This window comes from Tupaia chinensis, unplaced genomic scaffold, assembly GCF_000334495.1.
Source record: "Tupaia chinensis unplaced genomic scaffold, TupChi_1.0 Scaffold000311_2, whole genome shotgun sequence".
Classification (NCBI taxonomy): domain Eukaryota; kingdom Metazoa; phylum Chordata; class Mammalia; order Scandentia; family Tupaiidae; genus Tupaia; species Tupaia belangeri.
Window position 1 is genome coordinate 4714127 of NW_006159803.1, and position 21075 is coordinate 4735201.

The 21075-nt window shown below is 38.5% G+C and overlaps 1 protein-coding gene across 3 annotated transcripts in view; it reads left to right on the plus strand.

The window, feature by feature from the left end:
• ZC3H12C (zinc finger CCCH-type containing 12C) overlaps positions 1–20514 on the plus strand; it is an 88929-nt gene extending 68415 nt beyond the window's left edge. For all 3 annotated transcript variants that reach the window (XM_027772865.1, XM_006150965.3, XM_027772864.1), the window contains exons 3-6: positions 584–723; positions 8341–8575; positions 11874–11980; positions 13111–20514. In XM_027772865.1, the coding sequence (XP_027628666.1) occupies positions 584–723; positions 8341–8575; positions 11874–11980; positions 13111–14507 (1879 nt within the window). In that variant the 3' untranslated portion in view covers positions 14508–20514. The remainder of the gene's footprint in view (positions 1–583; positions 724–8340; positions 8576–11873; positions 11981–13110) is intronic.
• The last annotated feature ends 561 nt before the right edge of the window (positions 20515–21075 follow it).

The window sequence follows — 21075 nt, forward strand, 5'->3', positions numbered from 1 at the left end:
CAGTATTATTGAACAGAAACTAGGTGTCTTTTCATTGCTGGATGTGGAAAGTGTTTCTTGTATGAGATTAAGCATTGTGAACATGTTTTTCCTTTCAGTGAATGTCTGGTATGTTTTACTTTGGTCACCTAATAAAGTATGTGCATCACTTAATCACTGCATTGAAATATATGCATAAAAATTCTTTAAGAAAGGTTTTTAGAAACTCATGTCATTCCACTGTTTTTTTACAGATTTTTTTTTCCTGTGTGACTTTGTATTTGACTGAAATCCTGTTGTGGTGAAAATCCTTTCTTCTTTCCTTATCATTATCAAAAATATCTTATATTTCCTGACTAGTGAAACATGACAATTTTACATATAAAAACTCACTTTTCTTTGCTCTCTAGGTAATCATCACCCCAATTTTCTCACACATCTTGATTTTCAACTAAGTTACCTTAATATTTCCCTGAGATAGGCAATTCTGTCCTAAATTTGAAATGTTATTACTATTGTAATTATCATTTCTGTTTATAAACTAAATTAATTAAGTTGAATTTAGGTTTTGATTTGGTTTAAGTATTCAAAAATAATCTTTCAGCCATGGAAACAAAGAAGTATTTTCCTGCCGAGGAATAAAACTGGCAGTGGATTGGTTTTTGGAAAGAGGCCACAAAGATGTTACCGTTTTTGTTCCTGCTTGGAGAAAAGAGCAGTCTCGACCCGACGCCCTCATTACAGGTAAGCTCATTACGGGCAGCTGTCTGTGCTTAGCTTCCATGGCATAGCTGTGCAGTGTCTGGTACTGTCCAGTATTCATCTTTCTGTTTACTCAGTGCAACTGCCATGTTCTTTTGGGGGGACACTTAAGTTTCTATGTTAATCCTTGCTAAATAAGCTAGTTTGTTGGTTTTTTACGTGACAACTGTTGACTTCAAATTTGTAAAAATCTAGCTTGTAGAGACATGCTAAAAGTCAGAAGACCTAGCTTTGAACTCTGGTTTTGCCACCATGCACTAGCCGTAACACTGAGCAACACAGTAACCACTTTGAGCCCCAATTATCTCATATACGTATGATATCAGACCAGACAGCAGTCAAATTCTAATGTCTGGGGTGCCAGAAAGACCTGTAAGCCCCTGCAGTATGCTATCCCATGTCAAAAAGGAAATGACTGGATCTAAATAAAATATTTATATCATTCGTTCATAGTAGATAGTGTATGCACTTGACAGAAAAAGACACCCTAATCGATCCTGGTCATGCCATGAGCCCCTTCTCCCACACACGGCCTCAGCATGATCAGGTCCACCGGGCCACAGAGCCAAACCTGTGCCTGGCCATGTGGCTTCTAGCACTGCAGTTCAGCATACTACCAACTACACCATTGAGGCTGAGTCCTATTTTGTATTTTAAACGTATGAGTTTTAGGCAGTGTCTACTGTAACTATTAATTATTGTTGTTGAATATTGTGCTTAATTTCAGTGATTAACAATCAACATCTGGGACCAGCAACTGGCATAATGTCTATGTCGCTGGACTCCCATGTAGTCAACTGCAGTTTGAGTCCCGGACCTGGTAGCTTAAGCTCACGCTAGACGCATGTGCTTGAGTGCCCAAGATCCCAAGAGGAGAATGGAGGAGAAAGGATTATGGCATGGCCATCACCCATGAGGGGTGATTTCTCTCTTTGCGTCTCTCTGTCTATCTCTGTCTTTCTGGCAAGTGCACGCGCCCTATAGCAAAAACCTCTCCCCCCCCCCAAAAAAAAAGGAAAGAAAGAAAGAAACAATCAACATCTAGTGCTTCACATCCTTCTCCCCACTCCAGTATTAACAAAAACTATAGGGACTGATGCGAAAAAAAATACAAAACTTCAAATTAAAAAGAAATTAAGAGACCACCTACCATGTACCCAAAGTGGACAATTATTTTAAGACTTTATTTTATCTAGTTATTAAATTATTGTTATATTAGTGTAAGAATAAGTAGGCAAGTAATGTTGGAGCCCCTAGCTATAGACTCAGGTGCTAGCCTATATGAAAATGAAAGGGTAGGTAGGCACATTCAACCAATATAACAAAAATAATGGATACCTCCGAAAAAATACTTTTTAGATCCTTATCTTATACTATATAATAATACATTACAGATAGTTTGAAGAATTAATTGTCAAAAATCAAAACATCAGAGATTATGAATAGTCTTTGAATGGCGGAAGAGCTTTCCAAGTATAAAAATTTTAGAAGATATTATAAAGGAAAAGATAACTATAACTACCATCAAAAGTTAAGCTTCTGGATTTTGAGAAACTTTCTTAAAAATAAGAATGATTATGTAATAGAACACGTATTCTTAACATAAAGAATTCATGTAGATCAAAACATTTAAAATAAAAAAAAGAAAGAATTCCTATAGATCAAGAAAGCAAATGCCTAGTGGATAAGGGAGCCAGACCCCTGATGGCTGACCAGCGTTTGGATCTCAACCCCAGTGGCTTGGAAAACATGCCAAATACCTGTGTTGTGTGCATACCCAGAATCTACCATACTCAAGGAGGACGGTACTTTCTTCCTTTCCCACCCTCCCTCTCTGTGATGAGCGCACATGCCCTCTGGCAATTAAAAAAAATGTAAAGCTCTCCCCATATAAGGGGAAAATAAGGAAAAAAAAAAGAAATTAAGAAAAAAAATAATAAGTTCAACCTCACTTCCTTGAGAGAATTACTTACGCACTGCTGTGGAGGTTGTTAGAACTTGTCTGGAAAACAATTGCTCCTAACATTTTAATACTTGGGGCCAGTAGGTGGCATGGTGGTTAAGGATGCTGGACTCCCTTATATGACTGCAGTTCAAGTCCCAGACCTGGAAGCTTTCTCTCTCTCTCTCATAAAATTAAAATAAATAAATAAAGTTGAATAAAATAATTTTTTTTTAAAAAATGGTAATATTCAGCCCAGCAAGTTGTATGGTGTGTTCAAGGCACTGGACTCTCCCATATGGCAGATGGTAGTTCTGAGTCCTGGACCTGACAGATTGCTTTCTCACTCTCCCTCTTTCTCGCTGTCTTTCTGGTCAAATTTGAAATAATAATAAATAAAATAATTGTTTTTTCAAAAAAGCTTCTTTTAAAAAGAAGTTAATACTCTCCTAGGGAGCCCCCTCCCCCAACATAAGGAGACTTAGAGGCAAATATTTCTGACAAAGACATTTAGTGTAGTATTATTAAGAAGAGGATAAATGAAAACAGTGTATATTTATATTTAAATGATTCAGTAAATTAGGATATATCGATATGATAAAAAGTATGCATTAGAATATTTAGGCAAAATGTTCAATGAGCTGAGGAAATGCTCTTTTATATAAAAGGCAGGTTTTATTACTCTGTACAGTGTACAAACATGCATACATGTATTTGTGTATACATATATATGAATATATCAATAATGGAAAGAAGAAAAAGACTCAGAAAATAACTAGAAGAAAATATGCCAAAAGGTTCACAGTGATTGCCTCTGAATTGTGGCTTTATGGGGTCTTTATTTTTTCCAACTTTTTGGTACTTAACATTCTTTTTTTTTTTAAAGATTTAATTTTATGTATTATTATTTTTTTTTTTAATTTGCTATAGGGAACATGTGCTCACCAGAGAGAGGGGGAGGGAAAAATAAGAAAGTAAGCCACCAGGTCTGGGACTCGAACTGCAGTTGGTTATATAGGAGTCCACTGCCCCATACACCACACTACTTGCCACCACCACCCCTGCCCCCGTACTTAATGGTTTTTTTGTTTGTTTTTTGTTTTTGTCTGAAAGAGATATTTTTGCTATAGGGCATGTGTGCTCACCAGAGAGACAGAAAGCAAGAAATTACCCCTCATGGGGAATGGCCACGCTGCAATCTCTTCTCTTCTGGTCACTTCTCAGGATTTTGGGCGCACACGCATACACTCCTGGTGTGAGTTTTAAGCTGCCAAGTCTAGGATTCAAACCACAGTCCACTACATGAGAGTCCAGTGACATAATCATTATGCTATCTGCTGGTTCCAATGTTCTTAATTTTCTACAGATTATATATAATAGTTTAATAATACAGGTTTGGGTGTGGGGGAAGTAAATTTTTTTAAAAAATACATTTAAGCATGTAGATAAACTGAAGCTTGAGCAGAAAAAGGACTATGACATCAGAAAGAAGGGAAAATGGTAGTAACCAAGTGTGAAGCATGGCTGATTTAGCTTCAAAATACCAGAATGCCAGTCCTGAACTCATTAGTCTACAGTTTACTTTGTAAAATGCCAGAACTATTGTCAGGGCCTTTTAGATGTTTTCTCCTTCAGGGTAATAATTCTGTTGACTAAATTCCTAACCAGACAATACCTGGTGAACAGCCTAGGGCTCTTTCACTACACAACAAAGAAACTTAAGGGGCCAGCAGGTGGCATGGTGGTTAAGGGTGCTGGCCTCCTGCATGGCTGAGTCCCAGACTTTGCGGCTTAGTTTCTCTTTCTCTCTCTCTCCCTCTTTCTCTCTCTCTTCAAATTAAAACAAACAAATAAATAAATAAATAGTTCAATAAAATAATTCTTCTTTTGCTATAGGGCACATGCGCTCGCCAAAAAGACAAAGAGACAGATACAGAAAGCGAGAAATCACCCCCAGGGGGATGGCCACGCCGCAATCCCTTCTCTTCCATTTTCCTCTCAGGATCTTGGGCACACACGCACATGCACCTGGCATGAGTTTAAGCTACTGGGTCTGGGACTTGAACCACAGTCGAATACATGGGAGTCCAGCAATGTAGTCATTATGCAACATGCTGGTCCCAAATAAAATAATTCTTTAAAAATAAAAAATAAAAAACTTGGTAGGAAGTATCTTAAAGTTGTCAACGCTGGTATGGACTAGCACTTTTGCAGTCATCCATTCCTTCAACAAATATTTAAGAAAGCACTAGCTGTGGACCATGTACTATGCTAGGATTCAGTTAACTTACTAGCTTTACTAAGCCCATGTTTATTTAAGTTAGGATACTGTGTGCGTCATCCTAATTAGTGTCTTTTTAACCTCATTAGCAGTTTAAGAAATGGAAATTAAACAAGATGAGGATGATTGTTAGGCCACCACATTTACCCCTCCAACCACTTTGATAAAGATCAGACATATCATATATGAGTAAATGTCCTCACAAATATTGGGTCTTCAGAAAAGTCATGATACATTTTAGCATAGAAAAACGTGAAAAAATACATCATGGCTTTTCTAAAGACCCAATAGTAAAGTACCACAGATTACTCATGAGCATAAGACATCACACGAATGTGTTTAAGGGCCTACATACTCATTCCACACACTCACTGCGCATCTACTGATGTGCTTCATGGACTGGGTGCTGTTCAGTGAAGGACCCATGGTGCCTATCCTCAAAATGTTTAGCCGGGAAGCACACAGAATTATATTATATGATAAGTCCCATTACTGAGACTGGGCTTTCGGTTTCTATATTGGTTATCTGTTATTTATTTATTATCATTTGGGGGGGAGGGTTTGCTATAGGGCACGTGTGCTCACCAGACAGAGAGAGAGAGACAGAAAGCAAGAAATCACCCCCCAAAGGGGGATGGCCACACCACAATCCCTTCTCATCCATTCTCAGGATTTTGGACACGCACACACACACGCCCAGCATGAGTTCATTTTTTTCAGCCACAGGGTCCAGTATGCGAACCGTGGTCAACTACATGGGAGTCCAGCGACATAGCCATTACGCTAACTGCTGGTCCCAGTTATCTGTTATTTTTAACAGCGATCCACAGTTACATACATCTGTCAAACAAAATGAAGTTGAGCACAGTGTGTACTGAGATCCTGCCAGGCGCTGTGCTCAGAGCCTTCACACGAGTTAACGCGTTTACTTCTCCCAACCTATCAGCTGCATTTAATGCCTCCATGAAACAGGCTCAACAAGATTGTGATTACCCTCTGTAGAAAGTGCCAGAACCTGCAATCTACCCTTGACCTGCTGATTCTGTGGCCCATGTTTCTTCCACCACTCCTGCTGCTTTCTAAACCAAAGTTCTGGTCTTAATGAACTCATTTGTCAGGCCTGCCTTCAGGGCCAGGTGCCAAGGGTAGAGCTCTTCCGTTCCCTGTGCCTGCATCCCTGCTCACTCTCCACTGTGGCAGTTACAACCCTGCTTACCTCATGTACATGTCTGTCCGATGCTTGCAGACTGGAACCCCCAGCACAGAACTTCCACAGAGTGGCATGTCTCAGTTGTCTGTTGAAAAGATGGAATACAAACCTAGTAACTCCTCTTAAGAATCACTGAGAAGTAGTGAGCCTTTCTTCCTTAAATCATGACATCTGTAGGCTTGCACCTGCTACTCTGCCAGAATTTACAATGGTGGATTTTAGGGGATGGAGAAGAAAGAGGAGGAAGATGGTTGAGAGAATGTTTTTGTCATTCATCAAAATATGAACTTTTAACACATTTTCCAATTATTTTTAATTGTCAGAGGGTATGTGCACTCACCAGGGAGAGGAAAAGAGGGAGAGAGGTTGAAAACAGCCTCCCTACGGAACTTGGTCATAGTAGTCTCTTCTCCATTTCTCCATCCAGTCGATTTTAGACACGCATGGACATATGCCTCCAGGGTCAGAATTCAGACCACAGTCAGCCATACGGGATCTAACTCCCTTTCTCCACCAGGCCGTGGAGCAGCCCAGCACCTTTTATTTATTTATTTATTTACTTACTTATTTATTTTTTTGAGCCACAATGCAAGTTAGTAGAGTTACAAAGTGTTGTAAAGGGATGCCAGCCACCAGCAAAGAGAGTATTTCTCTACCTTTTCTTTTTCTACCCACAGCCGTTTCCTCATACTCACTTTCAATCTCTTGCTCAGTCTGGCCCACACAGGAGTGCTAGTAGGCAAGGACACAGAACATAGTAGGCATGTCTTTAACAGTACTTCTGACCTCATTGCTCCCTTTTTCTTTGAATTTTGTGCCTTTTAAAATTTTCCCCTCTGCCACCTCACTACTTCTACTTCAAAAATAACGACAAAACACACAAACTTGGGAGGAGGAAGAATCTGTTGCTCACACCTGTTCCTTACACAACTGCTCTGCCAGGACGGCAGTGTGGTAAGGTGTAAGAAGCTGTGTTCGTAGTGGTTGTGTTGGCAGCTCCAGTTTTGTTTGTTTGTTTTGTTTTTGCTGTAGGGCACTTGTGTTCACCAGTGAGAGAGGAGAGAGTGAAAGTGAGAAATCACCCCAAGGGGGAATGGCCACGCTGCAGTCCCTTCTTCATTCTCCCCTTGGGATTTTGGACACGCACATGCGTACATGACTTGAACCATGGTTGACCATGTGGGAGTCCAGTGTTTTAACCAATATGCCATCTGCTGGCCCCGGAAGCTCCAGTTCTTAATGTAATGGGAACTAGTGGTTAGGCAAATGGATCCACATGGAAAAGGTCCAAAGTTGATATCCTAGAACTTCCCTGAGCACACCTGTGATCTAGGCTGGAGGAGACTGGGGTTGGATTGTTAGATAAAGATCCTATCGGGACTAGCACTTAACGTAATGGTTATGTCACTAGACTCCCATGTAGTCGACCACGGTTTGAGTCCCAGACCCAGTGACTTAAACTCACACCAGGCGCGTGTGCATGCATGTCCAAGATCCTGAGAGGAGCAAGGAGGAGAAGGGATTGTGGCGTGGCCATCCCCCCTGGAGGGTGATTTGTCGCTTTCTGTCTCTCTGTCTCTGTCTGTCTGTCTGGCGAGCACACGCACCCTATAGAAAAAAAAAAAAAAAACCTTCCCAAAATAAGAAAGAAAAAAAAAAAAAAAACCTTCCCAAAATAAGAAAGAAAAAAAAAAAAAAAACCTTCCCAAAATAAGAAAGAAAAAAAAAAAAAAAACCTTCCCAAAATAAGAAAGAAAAAAAAAAAAAAAACCTTCCCAAAATAAGAAAGAAAAAAAAAAAAAAAACCTTCCCAAAATAAGAAAGAAAAAAAAAAAAAAAACCTTCCCAAAATAAGAAAGAAAAAAAAAAAAAAAACCTTCCCAAAATAAGAAAGAAAAAAAAAAAAAAAACCTTCCCAAAATAAGAAAGAAAAAAAAAAAAAAAACCTCTCCAAAATAAGAAAGGAAAAAAAAAAAACAAAGATCCTGTCAAGGTGCCTATCTCTCTGTCTCTCGTGGAAGAAAAAGATGCTACATCTACAACTATAAATCATCCCTAACTAAATAATTACATATATCTAGTTCATGTTACAAAGCCCACACTGTATTAAAGTTGTCATATGTATTATGTGTATATTTATTACTGAAATTCTACCCTTTTTTGCAGATCAGGAAATTTTACGTAAATTAGAGAAGGAGAAAATCCTGGTGTTCACGCCATCCCGGCGAGTTCAAGGGAGACGAGTGGTGTGTTACGATGACAGGTTCATTGTGAAGCTGGCTTTTGAGTCAGACGGCATAATTGTATCCAATGATAACTACAGGGATTTGGCCAATGAAAAGCCAGAATGGAAGAAGTTCATAGATGAGCGATTATTAATGTATTCATTCGTCAATGACAAGTAAGTATAACTTTACTGACCAAGGACACTGCTTCCCTGAAAATATAACTATCCCAGAAGATGGCATAATGATTACGTTTCTGAACTCCCACGTATTCCATCGTGGTTTGAGTCCTATACCTGGTGACTTAAAACTACCTGGGTGTATGTGCATGCATGCCCAAAATCCCAGGAGGGGAATGGAGAAGGTTACGGTGTAACCATCCCCCTGAGGGGGTGATTTCTCACTTTCTGTCTCTGTCTCTCTGGCAAGCACATGTGCTCCATAGCAAAAATCCCCCCCCAAAAAAAAATTGTTTACATATATATATAAACTATCCCTGGCAGCTGTTACAGAATCCTTCCCCTTTTGCTACTGACTATACCTAAGACAGGTTTCTTTTTTTCTTTTTTTTAAGAATTATTTATTTAATTTTGGGGCTGGGAGGTGGTGTGATTAAGGGTGCAGGACTCCCACATGGCCAACCGTGGTTTGAGTCCCCGACCTGGTAGCTTGCTTCTATTGAATTTTATTTATAATTATTTTTTAACTTGCTATAGGACACATACTGGCTGGGGCAGGGGTGGGGAGAGCAAGAAAGCAAGCCCCCAGGTCTGGGACTCGAACTGTGGTCAACCATGTAAAAGTCTAGCACTTTAACCACCATGCCATCAGCCGGCCCCAAGACAGGTTTCTTCTAACAGCTGCTCAGTCTCCCCACACATCCTGGTGGGGTGTCAGAAGAACTGTAGAGTCACTGAGGAGGGGGCCGTATGTGAGCAGCAGGCGTTACCCTTCCCTTCCCTGAATATCACCAGCAGAGCACCTGTGGCAGAGGAAGTCTGCCAGTCCCCTTGATAGCTGACAGGGGGAGAGTCCCCATCCTCACCCTCAGAAACTGCCATTCGAAATCAATTTAGAGCATGGGTGGCTTGCTAAATACATAATTTTTTAAAAGCTGTTATGACATTATAAGATTCTAGTCATGATCAGAGTCTGCAACTGATGAATGGACAAGTGACGTGAACAGGCACTGTCTCATGAGACATAAGATATATTTAAAAAAAAAAAATAGCTTACCTCTTGTTGATCAAAAATTCAAACCAAAGGACCAGCAGTTAGCGTAATGGCTGTCACTAACCTCTCACGTAGTCGACCGTGGTTTGAGTTCCGGACCCCGTGGCTTAAACTCATGCCAGGCGCGTGTGCGTGCATGCCCAAGATCCCGAGAGAAGAATGGAGGAGAAGGGATTGCGGTATGGCCATACCCGCCATGGGGCGGGGGGGGATCTCTCGCTTTCTGTATCTCTGTCTCTGTCTTTCTGGCGAGCGCACATGGCCTATAACAAAAACCTCTCAAAAAAAATTTTTTTTCAAACCAAATCTAAAGAGTGTATTTTCTCACCCATTTAATTTGCAAAAAAAAAAAAAAAGTATGCCTTATGTTGTTAAAGATACATGTGAGTGGACACACAATTGGGTACAGGTTAGCAGAAGCCTAAAAAATATGTGGACCCTCTCAACTCAGTAATCCATTGCTTGGGATATATAATGAAGAAAAAGAAACCAGATATGTTCATTTTAGTATTATTAAAATTGCAGGAATTCAAAGGCAGCTAAATGTACAATAGAGAAATCAATCAAATTGTGATACATCTACTAGGGTATCATTTAGCTATTCATAATTCTGGTCTGTTAAGAAACATGAAAAATATTTTTATGTTATAAAGACAAGCCATTAGGTTTTACTTGTTTGGTAAAACTCATGTAAAATAATGTTCATATAGAAAATTACTTAAAACCAAAAAAGACGGAAAATAATTATACAGGCATTAGGGTAGTGGGATTGGCCAGCTGCATTGGTATACTGGTAATGCAATATCCCATGATACTGACACTGTTCCACATGGAAAGGTCCAGGATTCACATCTTCCATGTCTGTTTATCTCTTTCTCTTTCTATCAGAAGAAATGAATACAGTTAAAAAATGAATATTAGGCCACCTGGTTGCTTGGTGGTCGAGTTGGTGGGTCTTACATGGCCAACTGCACGGCTCAAGTCCCGGACCTAGCAGCTTAAAAAGCGCACTGGTCACACAAGTATGCCCAAATTCCCAAAAAGAAGAGGAGAAGGAATTATGGTGGGACCATCCCCCCTGAGAGTGCTTTCTCACTTTCCCTGCCTCCTGCAACAGACGCACCTGCTAGCAAATTTCTTTTAGTGAATATTAAAATTACGGGGTTTTGTGACTTTAATTTTTAATGTTACCTTATGGGTTTTATAATAATAAACAGTGTTTGTAAGTTGCTAAGGGTTATTACTCAGAGTGTATACATTATTCAAATTATTCACATTTTGTAGTCAAATACTTGGGTTTGTTTCCAGTTTAACCAGTGACATACTGAGCAGAATTCCTCAGTCATAACTTTGTTATGCATAACATGAATTCTGATTTCCTGCATTGTATAGTCAATCCAAAATGACAAGTTTACTTCACTAAGAGTTTTGAATGTCAGCCTAGAACCACTTTAGTATAGTAAGAAGAGAATAGATTTTGGAATCAGACGTAATTGAATCTGGACTCAGCCATGTGATGCTAGATAAAAATTAAAAGACTCCAGTCTCTCCCACTGCCAAATTCTACTATTGTCAACATACCTATTTTAATGTTCCAGAATAAATTATTTCCTGCTGTGCATTTTTTAAAAATTTATTAAATTCAGCTAAACATAAGTTTAGAAAGTTTATTTGTAAAACTGAGTTAATACTTCATGAGATTACAAGGGGGCTTCAAAAAGTTTGTGAAGAAAATGAAATTAAAGTAAATGTTTATTTTGGTGCAAAAATATTTTTGAAATCTATGCATTGTTTTTTCATAATACACATTTCCCACAAACTTTATGAAGACCCTTTGTATTATTATGGTGAAGTGAAATGTGTGTGAAGTGTCTGACAGAGGACTGGGATCTGGTGCGTCCTTGTAATCTCATCGCCTTCTGCTACCTATCCCAGCCCTAGATACTTCACAAGGTTTACAAAGCTCTCTTAAAATGTCATTGTAATCATTTTTTAGAGCCATGCAAAGCTTAAAACTTACTTAAATTACAGAAAATACAAATTCAGCTCAAAATATTTTAATTTTGCTAAGGAGAACTTAGTGTACTTATTTTTTTTTCTCCGATAGATGTTGACTCAAAATACTTGGATTAAAATTTCAAAACAATACCTGTTAGCAAACCCTTCCTTGTACTCTATCTTTAGAATTAAATTATCCATTTCCTACTTCGGTATCATTTTTTAAAATTTTTTCTATGACAGGTTCATGCCCCCTGATGACCCTCTTGGCAGACATGGCCCAAGTCTCGATAATTTTCTGAGGAAGAAACCTATTGTTCCTGAACACAAAAAGCAGCCCTGTCCATATGGTAAATTTCTTTATGAATGTTTCATATATGCCTTTAGAACTCAATATACTGTTAAGCTTCTGTTAATAAAAAGAAACATTTGAAAGTTTAAATGATACAGTATGTGGTTCTTTCAGTTATAATTAAACCTTAAGAAATGCCTTTTCCATAAAAAAAAAAAAAAAAGTTATGTTTACCTATTTGGGTTCAACACAAATACATTTCCCTGAATTAAAATAAGGTTCAGCGGGAACAGCAGATGGCATAGCAGTTATACTGCTGAACTCCCACATGACCAACCACAGTTTGGAGTCCCAGACCCAGTGCTTGAAAATCACTCCAAGCACATGTGTGTGCATGCCCACGATCCTGGGGAGGAGAATGGAAAAGAAGGGATTGTGACTCAAAAAAATACTAATAATAAGGTCCAGAAAATTCAGTTAATTCTAATACAGTTAGTTTTCAGATAGATAAAAATTTGGCATTCTTATTTGTAATACAAATCAGATAAGCACAGTCCTACCACATCATGGCAGGACATGTTGCTCTTCAAAGCAGCATTTCAGGGACCAGCTGATGGCAGAATGGTTATGTCACGGATTCTCACATAGTCGAGTACAGTTCAGGTCCCAGACTCAGTGGCTTAAAACTCACACAGATACATGTGTTTGCCCCAAATCCCCATAGAGTAGAATGGAGAAGAGATTACAGCATAACCATCACCCCTGGGGGTTGATGGGTTGATTCCTCACTTTCTGTCTCTCTCTCTCTCTCTCTCTCTCTCGCTCTCTCTCAGGAGAGTGTACATACCTTATAGCAAAAATCTATTTTAAAAAATTAAAATTAAAAAAAAGCAGCATTTCCTACCTGATTGTAAACTGTTTTTGTCAGAGAAGATGCAGTTCTGAGTCGAGGACTTGGGGTATTAGTCAGAATCTCTGAAGGGGATCTTTAGTCATTGAGCCCCATTTCTTACTGCTCTTGAGCGCAAGAAGAAAAGTAACCTTCCTCAAGATTAAAAAACAATAAACACCTAGCATCCTTCCCATTGCTCCATTTGTTTCCTTTACAAGTTAAAATAGTAGTGCCAAACTGAAATTTCAGGATCCGATTGTTATGCTCCTTTACCTAATTAGTTTTACTCTTCGTAGGGAAGAAGTGCACCTATGGACACAAGTGCAAATATTACCATCCCGAAAGGGGCAGTCAGCCTCAGCGGTCGGTGGCTGATGAACTTCGTGCCATGTCCAGAAATACAGCAGCCAAAACTGCAAATGAAGGAGGACTCGTGAAAAGCAACAGTGTTCCCTGTAGCACCAAGGCTGACAGCTCTTCTGATGTCAAGCGAGGCGCTCCAAAGAGGCAATCGGATCCAAGCATACGAACTCAAGTCTACCAAGACCTAGAAGAAAAGCTTCCCACCAAAAACAAATTGGAAACCAGGTCTGTACCTTCCTTGGTTAGTATACCGGCTACTTCTACTGCAAAACCCCAAAGCACTACATCTTTAAGCAATGGCCTTCCATCTGGAGTTCATTTCCCACCTCAGGATCAAAGACCACAGGGACAATATCCTCCGATGATGATGGCAACCAAAAATCATGGAACGCCAATGCCTTATGAACAGTATCCCAAATGTGACTCGCCCGTTGACATTGGATATTATTCCATGTTGAATGCATATTCAAATCTGAGTATCTCAGGCCCACGAAGTCCTGAAAGGCGTTTCTCGTTAGACACGGATTATAGAATAAGCTCTGTAGCTTCCGACTGCAGCAGTGAAGGGAGCATGAGCTGTGGGAGCAGCGACTCTTACGTGGGGTACAATGACCGATCCTACGTCAGTTCTCCTGACCCGCAGCTAGAGGAGAATTTGAAGTGTCAGCACATGCACCCTCACAGCCGCCTTAATTCCCAACCTTTCCTGCAGAATTTCCACGACCCCTTAACCAGAGTGCAAAGTTACAGTCATGAAGAACCAAAGTTCCATCACAAGCCTCCTCTGCCACACTTGGCTGTGCACCTCCAGCACCCCTCCGTGGGGGCACGGTCCAGCTGTCCTGGCGATTACCCCTCTCCTCCAAGTTCAGCACACTCTAAGGCACCACACCTCGGGAGGTCCTTGGTAGCCACAAGAATAGACAGCATTTCTGATTCTCGACTTTATGACAGTTCTCCTTCAAGACAAAGAAAGCCTTATTCCCGCCAGGAAGGGTTGGGGAGCTGGGATAGGCCGAGTTACGGGATCGATGCCTACGGCTATCGGCAGACTTACTCCCTGCCCGATAACTCCACGCAGCCCTGCTACGAGCAGTTCACCTTCCAGAGCCTACCTGAACAGCAGGAGCCAACCTGGCGAATACCATACTGTGGAATGCCACAAGATCCTCCAAGGTACCAAGACAACCGGGAAAAGATTTATATCAACTTGTGCAACATCTTCCCACCTGACCTTGTGAGAATTGTCATGAAAAGGAATCCCCACATGACAGACCCCCAGCAGCTTGCCGCAGCCATTTTAGTGGAGAAATCACAGCTGGGTTATTGAAAGACGATGCATCTTTGTGGTGTTTAGTAGTTTTTTGTTCAGCTCAAATGCTGAGGGAGGTTTGCTACAATAGCACATGTGATCTCCTTCTCAGCAAGGAGGTTATATAGTATCCATTTATGTGAAATACTGTATCATGGAATCTGTATGTATAGCCCCACACGGTGGAAGCATCACGGGATTGCTTTACATTCAAACTTTTTTTTAACATTTCCTTTTTAAAGCTATATCTTTGGCTGGAAATTTTTCCAGTTTGATTTACTAGATGTATCTGTGATCTTTGATATTAATCTTTGGTGCATCAGGGGTTTATATGCAGCACTTTTTATTCTTGTTTCACGTTTTATTAACTTGATGTTTGTCTATCAATTGCAAGCAATTACAATACCTTCAGAATGTGGGACATTTGACTAGACCTAGCCAACTATTTTTTCAAGCCAAGCTTAATTAGACTCTTTTACAGCTTTTTAAGTTATTTTTATTTGGGGAAAGTGGGCTTTGTGCTATAATCATAATTTATAGAAACAAAAATATACTACAGCACTGACTTTATATTTTAAACAAGATGTTAAGTTACCAGTTTGTGTTGAAATGGGTAACAGTATATATTAGAATGATTTACAATATGGCACTTTTTCATTGTTTTATTTTTGTTTGGATTTTTTTTCTGTTAAGAAATTAAATTAATATGGTCAATTTAAAAGGAAGCAAATGCAATCAATGGAAAAAAAATTGTTTCCTTTTTTTTTTTTTTAAAGTAAAAGGCAAAAGCCGCAACTGTTCCAGGTTAAAGCTTTGTTATCCAGCTATGATGTGCTTCTTAGACAGTAGAAGTGGAAGCAAATTCCTAGATTTCCATTAACCTATTTTTAATATGTCCATCTTTTTGTTTGGGGCACAACAATACTGGATAAAAATAACCCTTTCGCAGTTTTAATGCTTGTTTTTAATGAATCTGATTATTCTCAATGCAACTTTTATATTTAATATATTCGTTAGCTTTCTTGCTATTGTCAAGGCCGGCCTGAGGCGGTTTTACGTACTGAGGATATGCAACCGTTACTGATACTGCACTATAGACATGGTATGGAGGACTTGTAAATGGTAACTTAAAATTTTTGTAAGATATTGTATATTTTCCATTTTCCTGAAGGTAGTTTTTTTGTTTTTGTTTTTGTTTTTCCAGAGGCCTGTTATATTATTAAGGCCAGATTCTTGCCACAAATAGTGTAGTTTTAGACACAGACTGAAGTCTGTTCTAGTATTAGTAAGGGATATTTCTGGTTTCAAAGTCATGGGTTTTGCTAGCTGCAAATACATTTCTGCAGATTCCAGGTTAGATTTGATGGTCAGTGGCAGACAGTTGTGTGAGTAGCATAACTTGACTTGCCTCCAGATTCTGAGCTTTCCTAGTGTAACAGGCGTTCATACCTGTTTCTGTAGTCTGCCTAAACGCCCGGGTTATTCCAGTTATTCTACATGCTACAGTTTGAAGTAAAGCCCTGAAAAACCAGAAAGTACCTTTTACTGTTGATACAAATTGTATCTTTTTAACTATAAGAACTATTTTGATTTGTAGATCTAGTTAAAACACAAGTGTGTAACTTATGATTAGACTTTTGGGCAACATTTTATCTCTTATTTAAATAACAAATTTTTGAAGTAAAATTGAGGTCTAGAATAGAGTAGAAAATAAAATTAACAATTTAGGTAAATAAAAGTGTCTGTCTTAGTTTTATATAATATATTAAAACATATTAAATAAATTTATTGGCATTTTCTTTCTCCTAAAACTTATCTAGCGTGAACTTAAAATAAAGGTAAAATGCTGCCTGAAAATAATGTCCAAGCACCTTTGACTAGGATAACATTTCCACTACTTGTGTGACACTGTGTGTTGCATGAAGTAGGATTTGGGTATACAGTAAATGCTTCTAAAAGGCATTGTGCATATTGTGACATATCCAATAATCTGAACCATGTTCAGCAAACTTAATTCAGGAAAGTGGTATTCTACACAGTGACTGCTGTTGTGTTCGAAGTGAGTATGACACTCATCTACACCCAGAAATAACCCAGGCGATGCCACGCCAACCATTCCACGTGGTGTCTGAGAGCAACTGGACTCATTTGTGAAATTGTTCTCCTCAATTTTGTCGGTCACTATCTATAGAAACGGTTTCACTGCAGAGGCTAACCCAGTGCCAAAAATAGGATGACTAATGTGTAGTACCTTTCACTGTAGTCATATTCTAAGATTTTTTTTTAAATATATGAAATCACTTTTAAATTGTACAGTGTAGGTGCAGCTTCCCTCTTCCTCCATTTAGCATTTTAATTATTAGAAGATTCTGCCAAACTTCACTGAAATTACTTAAATGAGATCTTAGGTGAACTGTATATACTACTTTTAATTTGACCTTCTACTGTTTTTGGCTACTTGTCATTGCCTCATCGTTTTGAAACTATGGGAAATAGTGCACCAGCTGCTACCTGTACTGAAGTGATGAGCTCTGAACCACCTACACTGAAATCCGTCAGTGTAATCAACTGTGAGTTAAGGAATAGTTTTTTTACATCAAGAGGACAGGTTGTCCCCCTTTTGTGAAGCACCAGGATTGCTTTCAGAGCTTCAGAATGAGATGATTGGCAGGTATTAGGTACAGCAAATTCTTATCTAAAGCAATAAGTAAAAGGCGTTCTTCATTAAATTAAATCCAGAGCTAATCACAAACCTTCATTTTCACCAAAACTTCCTTCCTAATCAATTCTTTTAACCAGACTTACTAATAAATAACCAGAGAGAAATGTGTTAATAAGTAGTGAAATTGCCAGAATGGTCAGCAAGTAGAACGACGATTCAGACTGGAATATTCTGCCCCTGAATAATTGACAGTTGACTGTACTTTCCACAGTAATTTAGCCAGCACGCTGTCTCTGTGTCTTAGCCCAGAGGGAATAGTACCCAGCGGGCCAAATGTTGGCCCCTAGTATTTGCTCCTTTCTCGCATGTGATAAAAGGTGTTTCCAGCCTCATTTCTATGATCTCTATATCCTGATAGAGTTTGTCATTGACCTAAACATTTGCAAGCAATGCACACCAGTATAAAATACTTGATACTGGTGGAAACTTGAACTTTTGTGTTTTTATGAAAATTCATTTATGAGAATATGTAATATAATTAAAGAGAGTATTTTATATATATACTATATAAACACGTGCTTATTTGTTATGAAGTATTAAAAATGGGGGAAGGGTGCTTTTGATGGCTATCTTTTTCCTAATTGAACGATGTTTCTTTGAATTGTAGAAGACCAAGTCTGGGGTCTGGATGGCCAATGATAAGATTTAAAAACACTCGAGTGGAAATAGCTCTTCACTGGTTTTATTATTAGTATTTTTTAAGAATTATTTTGATAATTTTAATAGAATGTGTAATTTTAAAATACACAAAAAACTTAAAAGTAGTATTGATTATAATTATTTAATGTGTCTTTTATCGATGTATCTATATGTATATAGACAGTAATATATTTATAAAACAAATATACTTTGATTATGGCTGTAGCTCTTAAGTTTGTGACGGGGGGAGGACCGCTCCGAATGTGTGTGTGATTTTTGAAAACTCGAGTGGTTTCTCCTCCAACTTAATAGCATATACTCTAAAGTAGATTTGGTTTTCATTATTATTTTTTGCTGTCCAGTTTCCTTATTCAAGATAAAATAAGATGTAGTTTCTGGCCATTCCATTAGTATAAGGATCATCCAATTTATTATCATCTAACTTCTGGAGAATTCCCAACTAAATTGAAATCACACGTGGTATGGCTAGAGATAGTAGTAATGTTCCAAATACAGTAAACATAAAAACTCAGTTGAGATATTAAGTTTTCATGATATATACCATTTAAAAAAAAAAGTAGTACACACATGCATTAGAATAAGAGAAAGTAGAGTATTAATAAAAGTAAAATGCACACATTATTTTAGACTGGTCTTGGAAAAATCCCTAGGGCAAGGGTTGGCAAACCTCTGGAAGTAATTCAGCTTAGGGGCCCAGCCACTGAAGGGTAGGAAGTAAGGCATTGCTGGTGGTACTGGCCATACCGGTGGCTTGGACTCAGATCATGGGTTGACCCTTAACATGCTGGGCATCCACACACCCATGATTCTGGTTGGCTGGAAACTAGGGAGGAATTTTCAAGGGCAACCCTTGTTTTTCAAGAAATAAATACAAATTAAACTTTAAAAAATAATAATTTAGGCTACAGGAATTACATGGTCTCACAAAACCACTCCCCTCTGCCTTGATAGTGTATCAGCAGCCACAAATAATATGTAAATGAATGAGTGTGACTTCGCCCCAGTAACCTTTTGGTCATAGGAACAGGCAACCAGCCAGATTTGGCTTACGGGCCAGAGTTTGCTGATCCCTGCCCTAGAAGGAGAAAAACAGGCAAATGAAGCAGAAAGTCCCGACGTGTGTTAATAGAAGAAATAATCATTGGGTTTCGGTTGACACACAAAGAAAAGTTCATGGTTATTGATGTCCTTCAGGAGTAGATTGTGAGACAGTCTTTTTAAAGCATCTTTATTAATTTATGTTTTCTACTTGGTCACACCCATTACTTATCAGAGATACTGTGTTTAACTTCAACAAAAGCATTCTGTAAAAAGATATTTTCCCTTGCTGACCTTTTGTTTTCTAATGGCCACATGGACAAAAAAAAAAAAATCTTATTTTGAAAATTACCATAAAATAAGTCACAAATATATTCAAGACTACATTTATCAGATTTTTTTTTTCTGCTGGTTTTGGCTCCAAATGAATGATAGGTCCTCTCTTTTAAAATGATTTTAAAGAAGATATATAAATATACTGTAATTTCACATTCTATAGCTTTATTCTATAAGAATAAAAATTGTGATTAGTGTCATTGTAGTTATAATGTGAGCATATGGGTTACATTGTACTCTTTATAAGAAACAAAGTGTATCCTCGCTTTCTCTGTCCAAATCTTTAGTCTAGACTCTTTGGACACCTTAGGACTGTCCTTGGTGAATGATACTCTTAATGTGATCATGTGTAATTTTGCATTTGTGGGAAGTACACACTGCCGAGTATGTTCATTCACGGTATGAAGCCACATGGTGTTACTTCAATGACATCATTTTCATAAGAACATTAAATAGTTGTGGACATTACCACCCACTTAAGTAATACACATTCTTTTAAAATTGGCATGCAATTCTAGCTTTAATGGTGTTTATTGTTTTTAAACAGCTGGGGTTTTTTTTCTTTAATGCCTTCTGTTGACTTGTGTATTAATCCTGTTAAGATAATACTGTTATGTATTACAAGTGGTGTTTTCTGTAAGAGCAATCCTTCCTTAGTCTTTTCAGATTTCAAAACAACTCAAGGTTTTAATATTTGGCAATAGAAAATGTCTGTGCATACTTTAATTTAGCTTTATAAAGTTTCACTTCTTAAACCATGTACCAATTTCCTGTCCAAGTGTATTGGATGAATAACAAAATGTCCACTAACGCTTTTGCCACCTTTTTTAACCAGCTTGTATCTCAAGGGAAAAGATCCTGAAGTGAAACAGTTTGTTTTGAGAAAGAATATGTTTAAGATTTCCAATTTTTGAAATGATACATTTCTTACCTTATGTGGAGTATTCACAGACACAGCATTTTATTGCAAGTATATCAGGTTAGTCTATCTTTTCATTTGAGTTTTCTTTTCTCCTACATCATAGTTGTATGCAACAGTAAAATTTCCAATTTGACCCTGCAAACTTTTCTTACCTGAAAAGGCAAGATATGTTTAGAGCAACCATCTGATAAACTGATGTGACTCATTTATTCTGTCTGTTCTGTATGTTTCTGTAATGGAATATTTGCAATTCCAAAAGCAGTCTTCTAGTCCAACTGGAAATCCATTTAAAAACAGCCATGTTATTCTGCCACTGAGGGAAAACAATTAAAAATTCATTTTTCTTATGGTGGTTTGTTTGGTTTCATGAAGACACTGACTTCATACGGCAGCCTAGGTGCAATAATACCTGAGTAAGCATCCCCCTCTACGCAGCCTGTGGCTCACCTGCGCTCAGCGGTTAGCAGCCTTGTGATCACGTAGGATAAGCACATGTCCCAGGCCAATGCATTAGAGCCATAACTAGTTCCTGTAAAGTTGAAATTAAATGCCAAAGACAACCAGTCATAACTGAAGACATGGCCAGTGTGTTTCCTTTCTAATCAGTCACTGAGGTAGCTGTTTCTGGAGGTTTCTAAGTCTCACCAGGCATCTGGTGAAGACAATGATGGTTGAGAGGGACCTTGTCCAGTGAGTTTATATATATTTAAATTAAAAAAAAAAAAAAAAAACCAGCAACAGTGGGATGGCACTGGTGTCCTCTTTTCTGGTGTTTTGCACTGTTAAGTGGATAAAAAGCCTTGTGACTCCTCTGAGTACAGTGGTCTACACTGGAACTGTGCAGTACTGAAGTGTGTGAAGCCCGGAAAAGTGCTGGCTCTCAGAGAATGAGGGCCAGCATGTCTCCT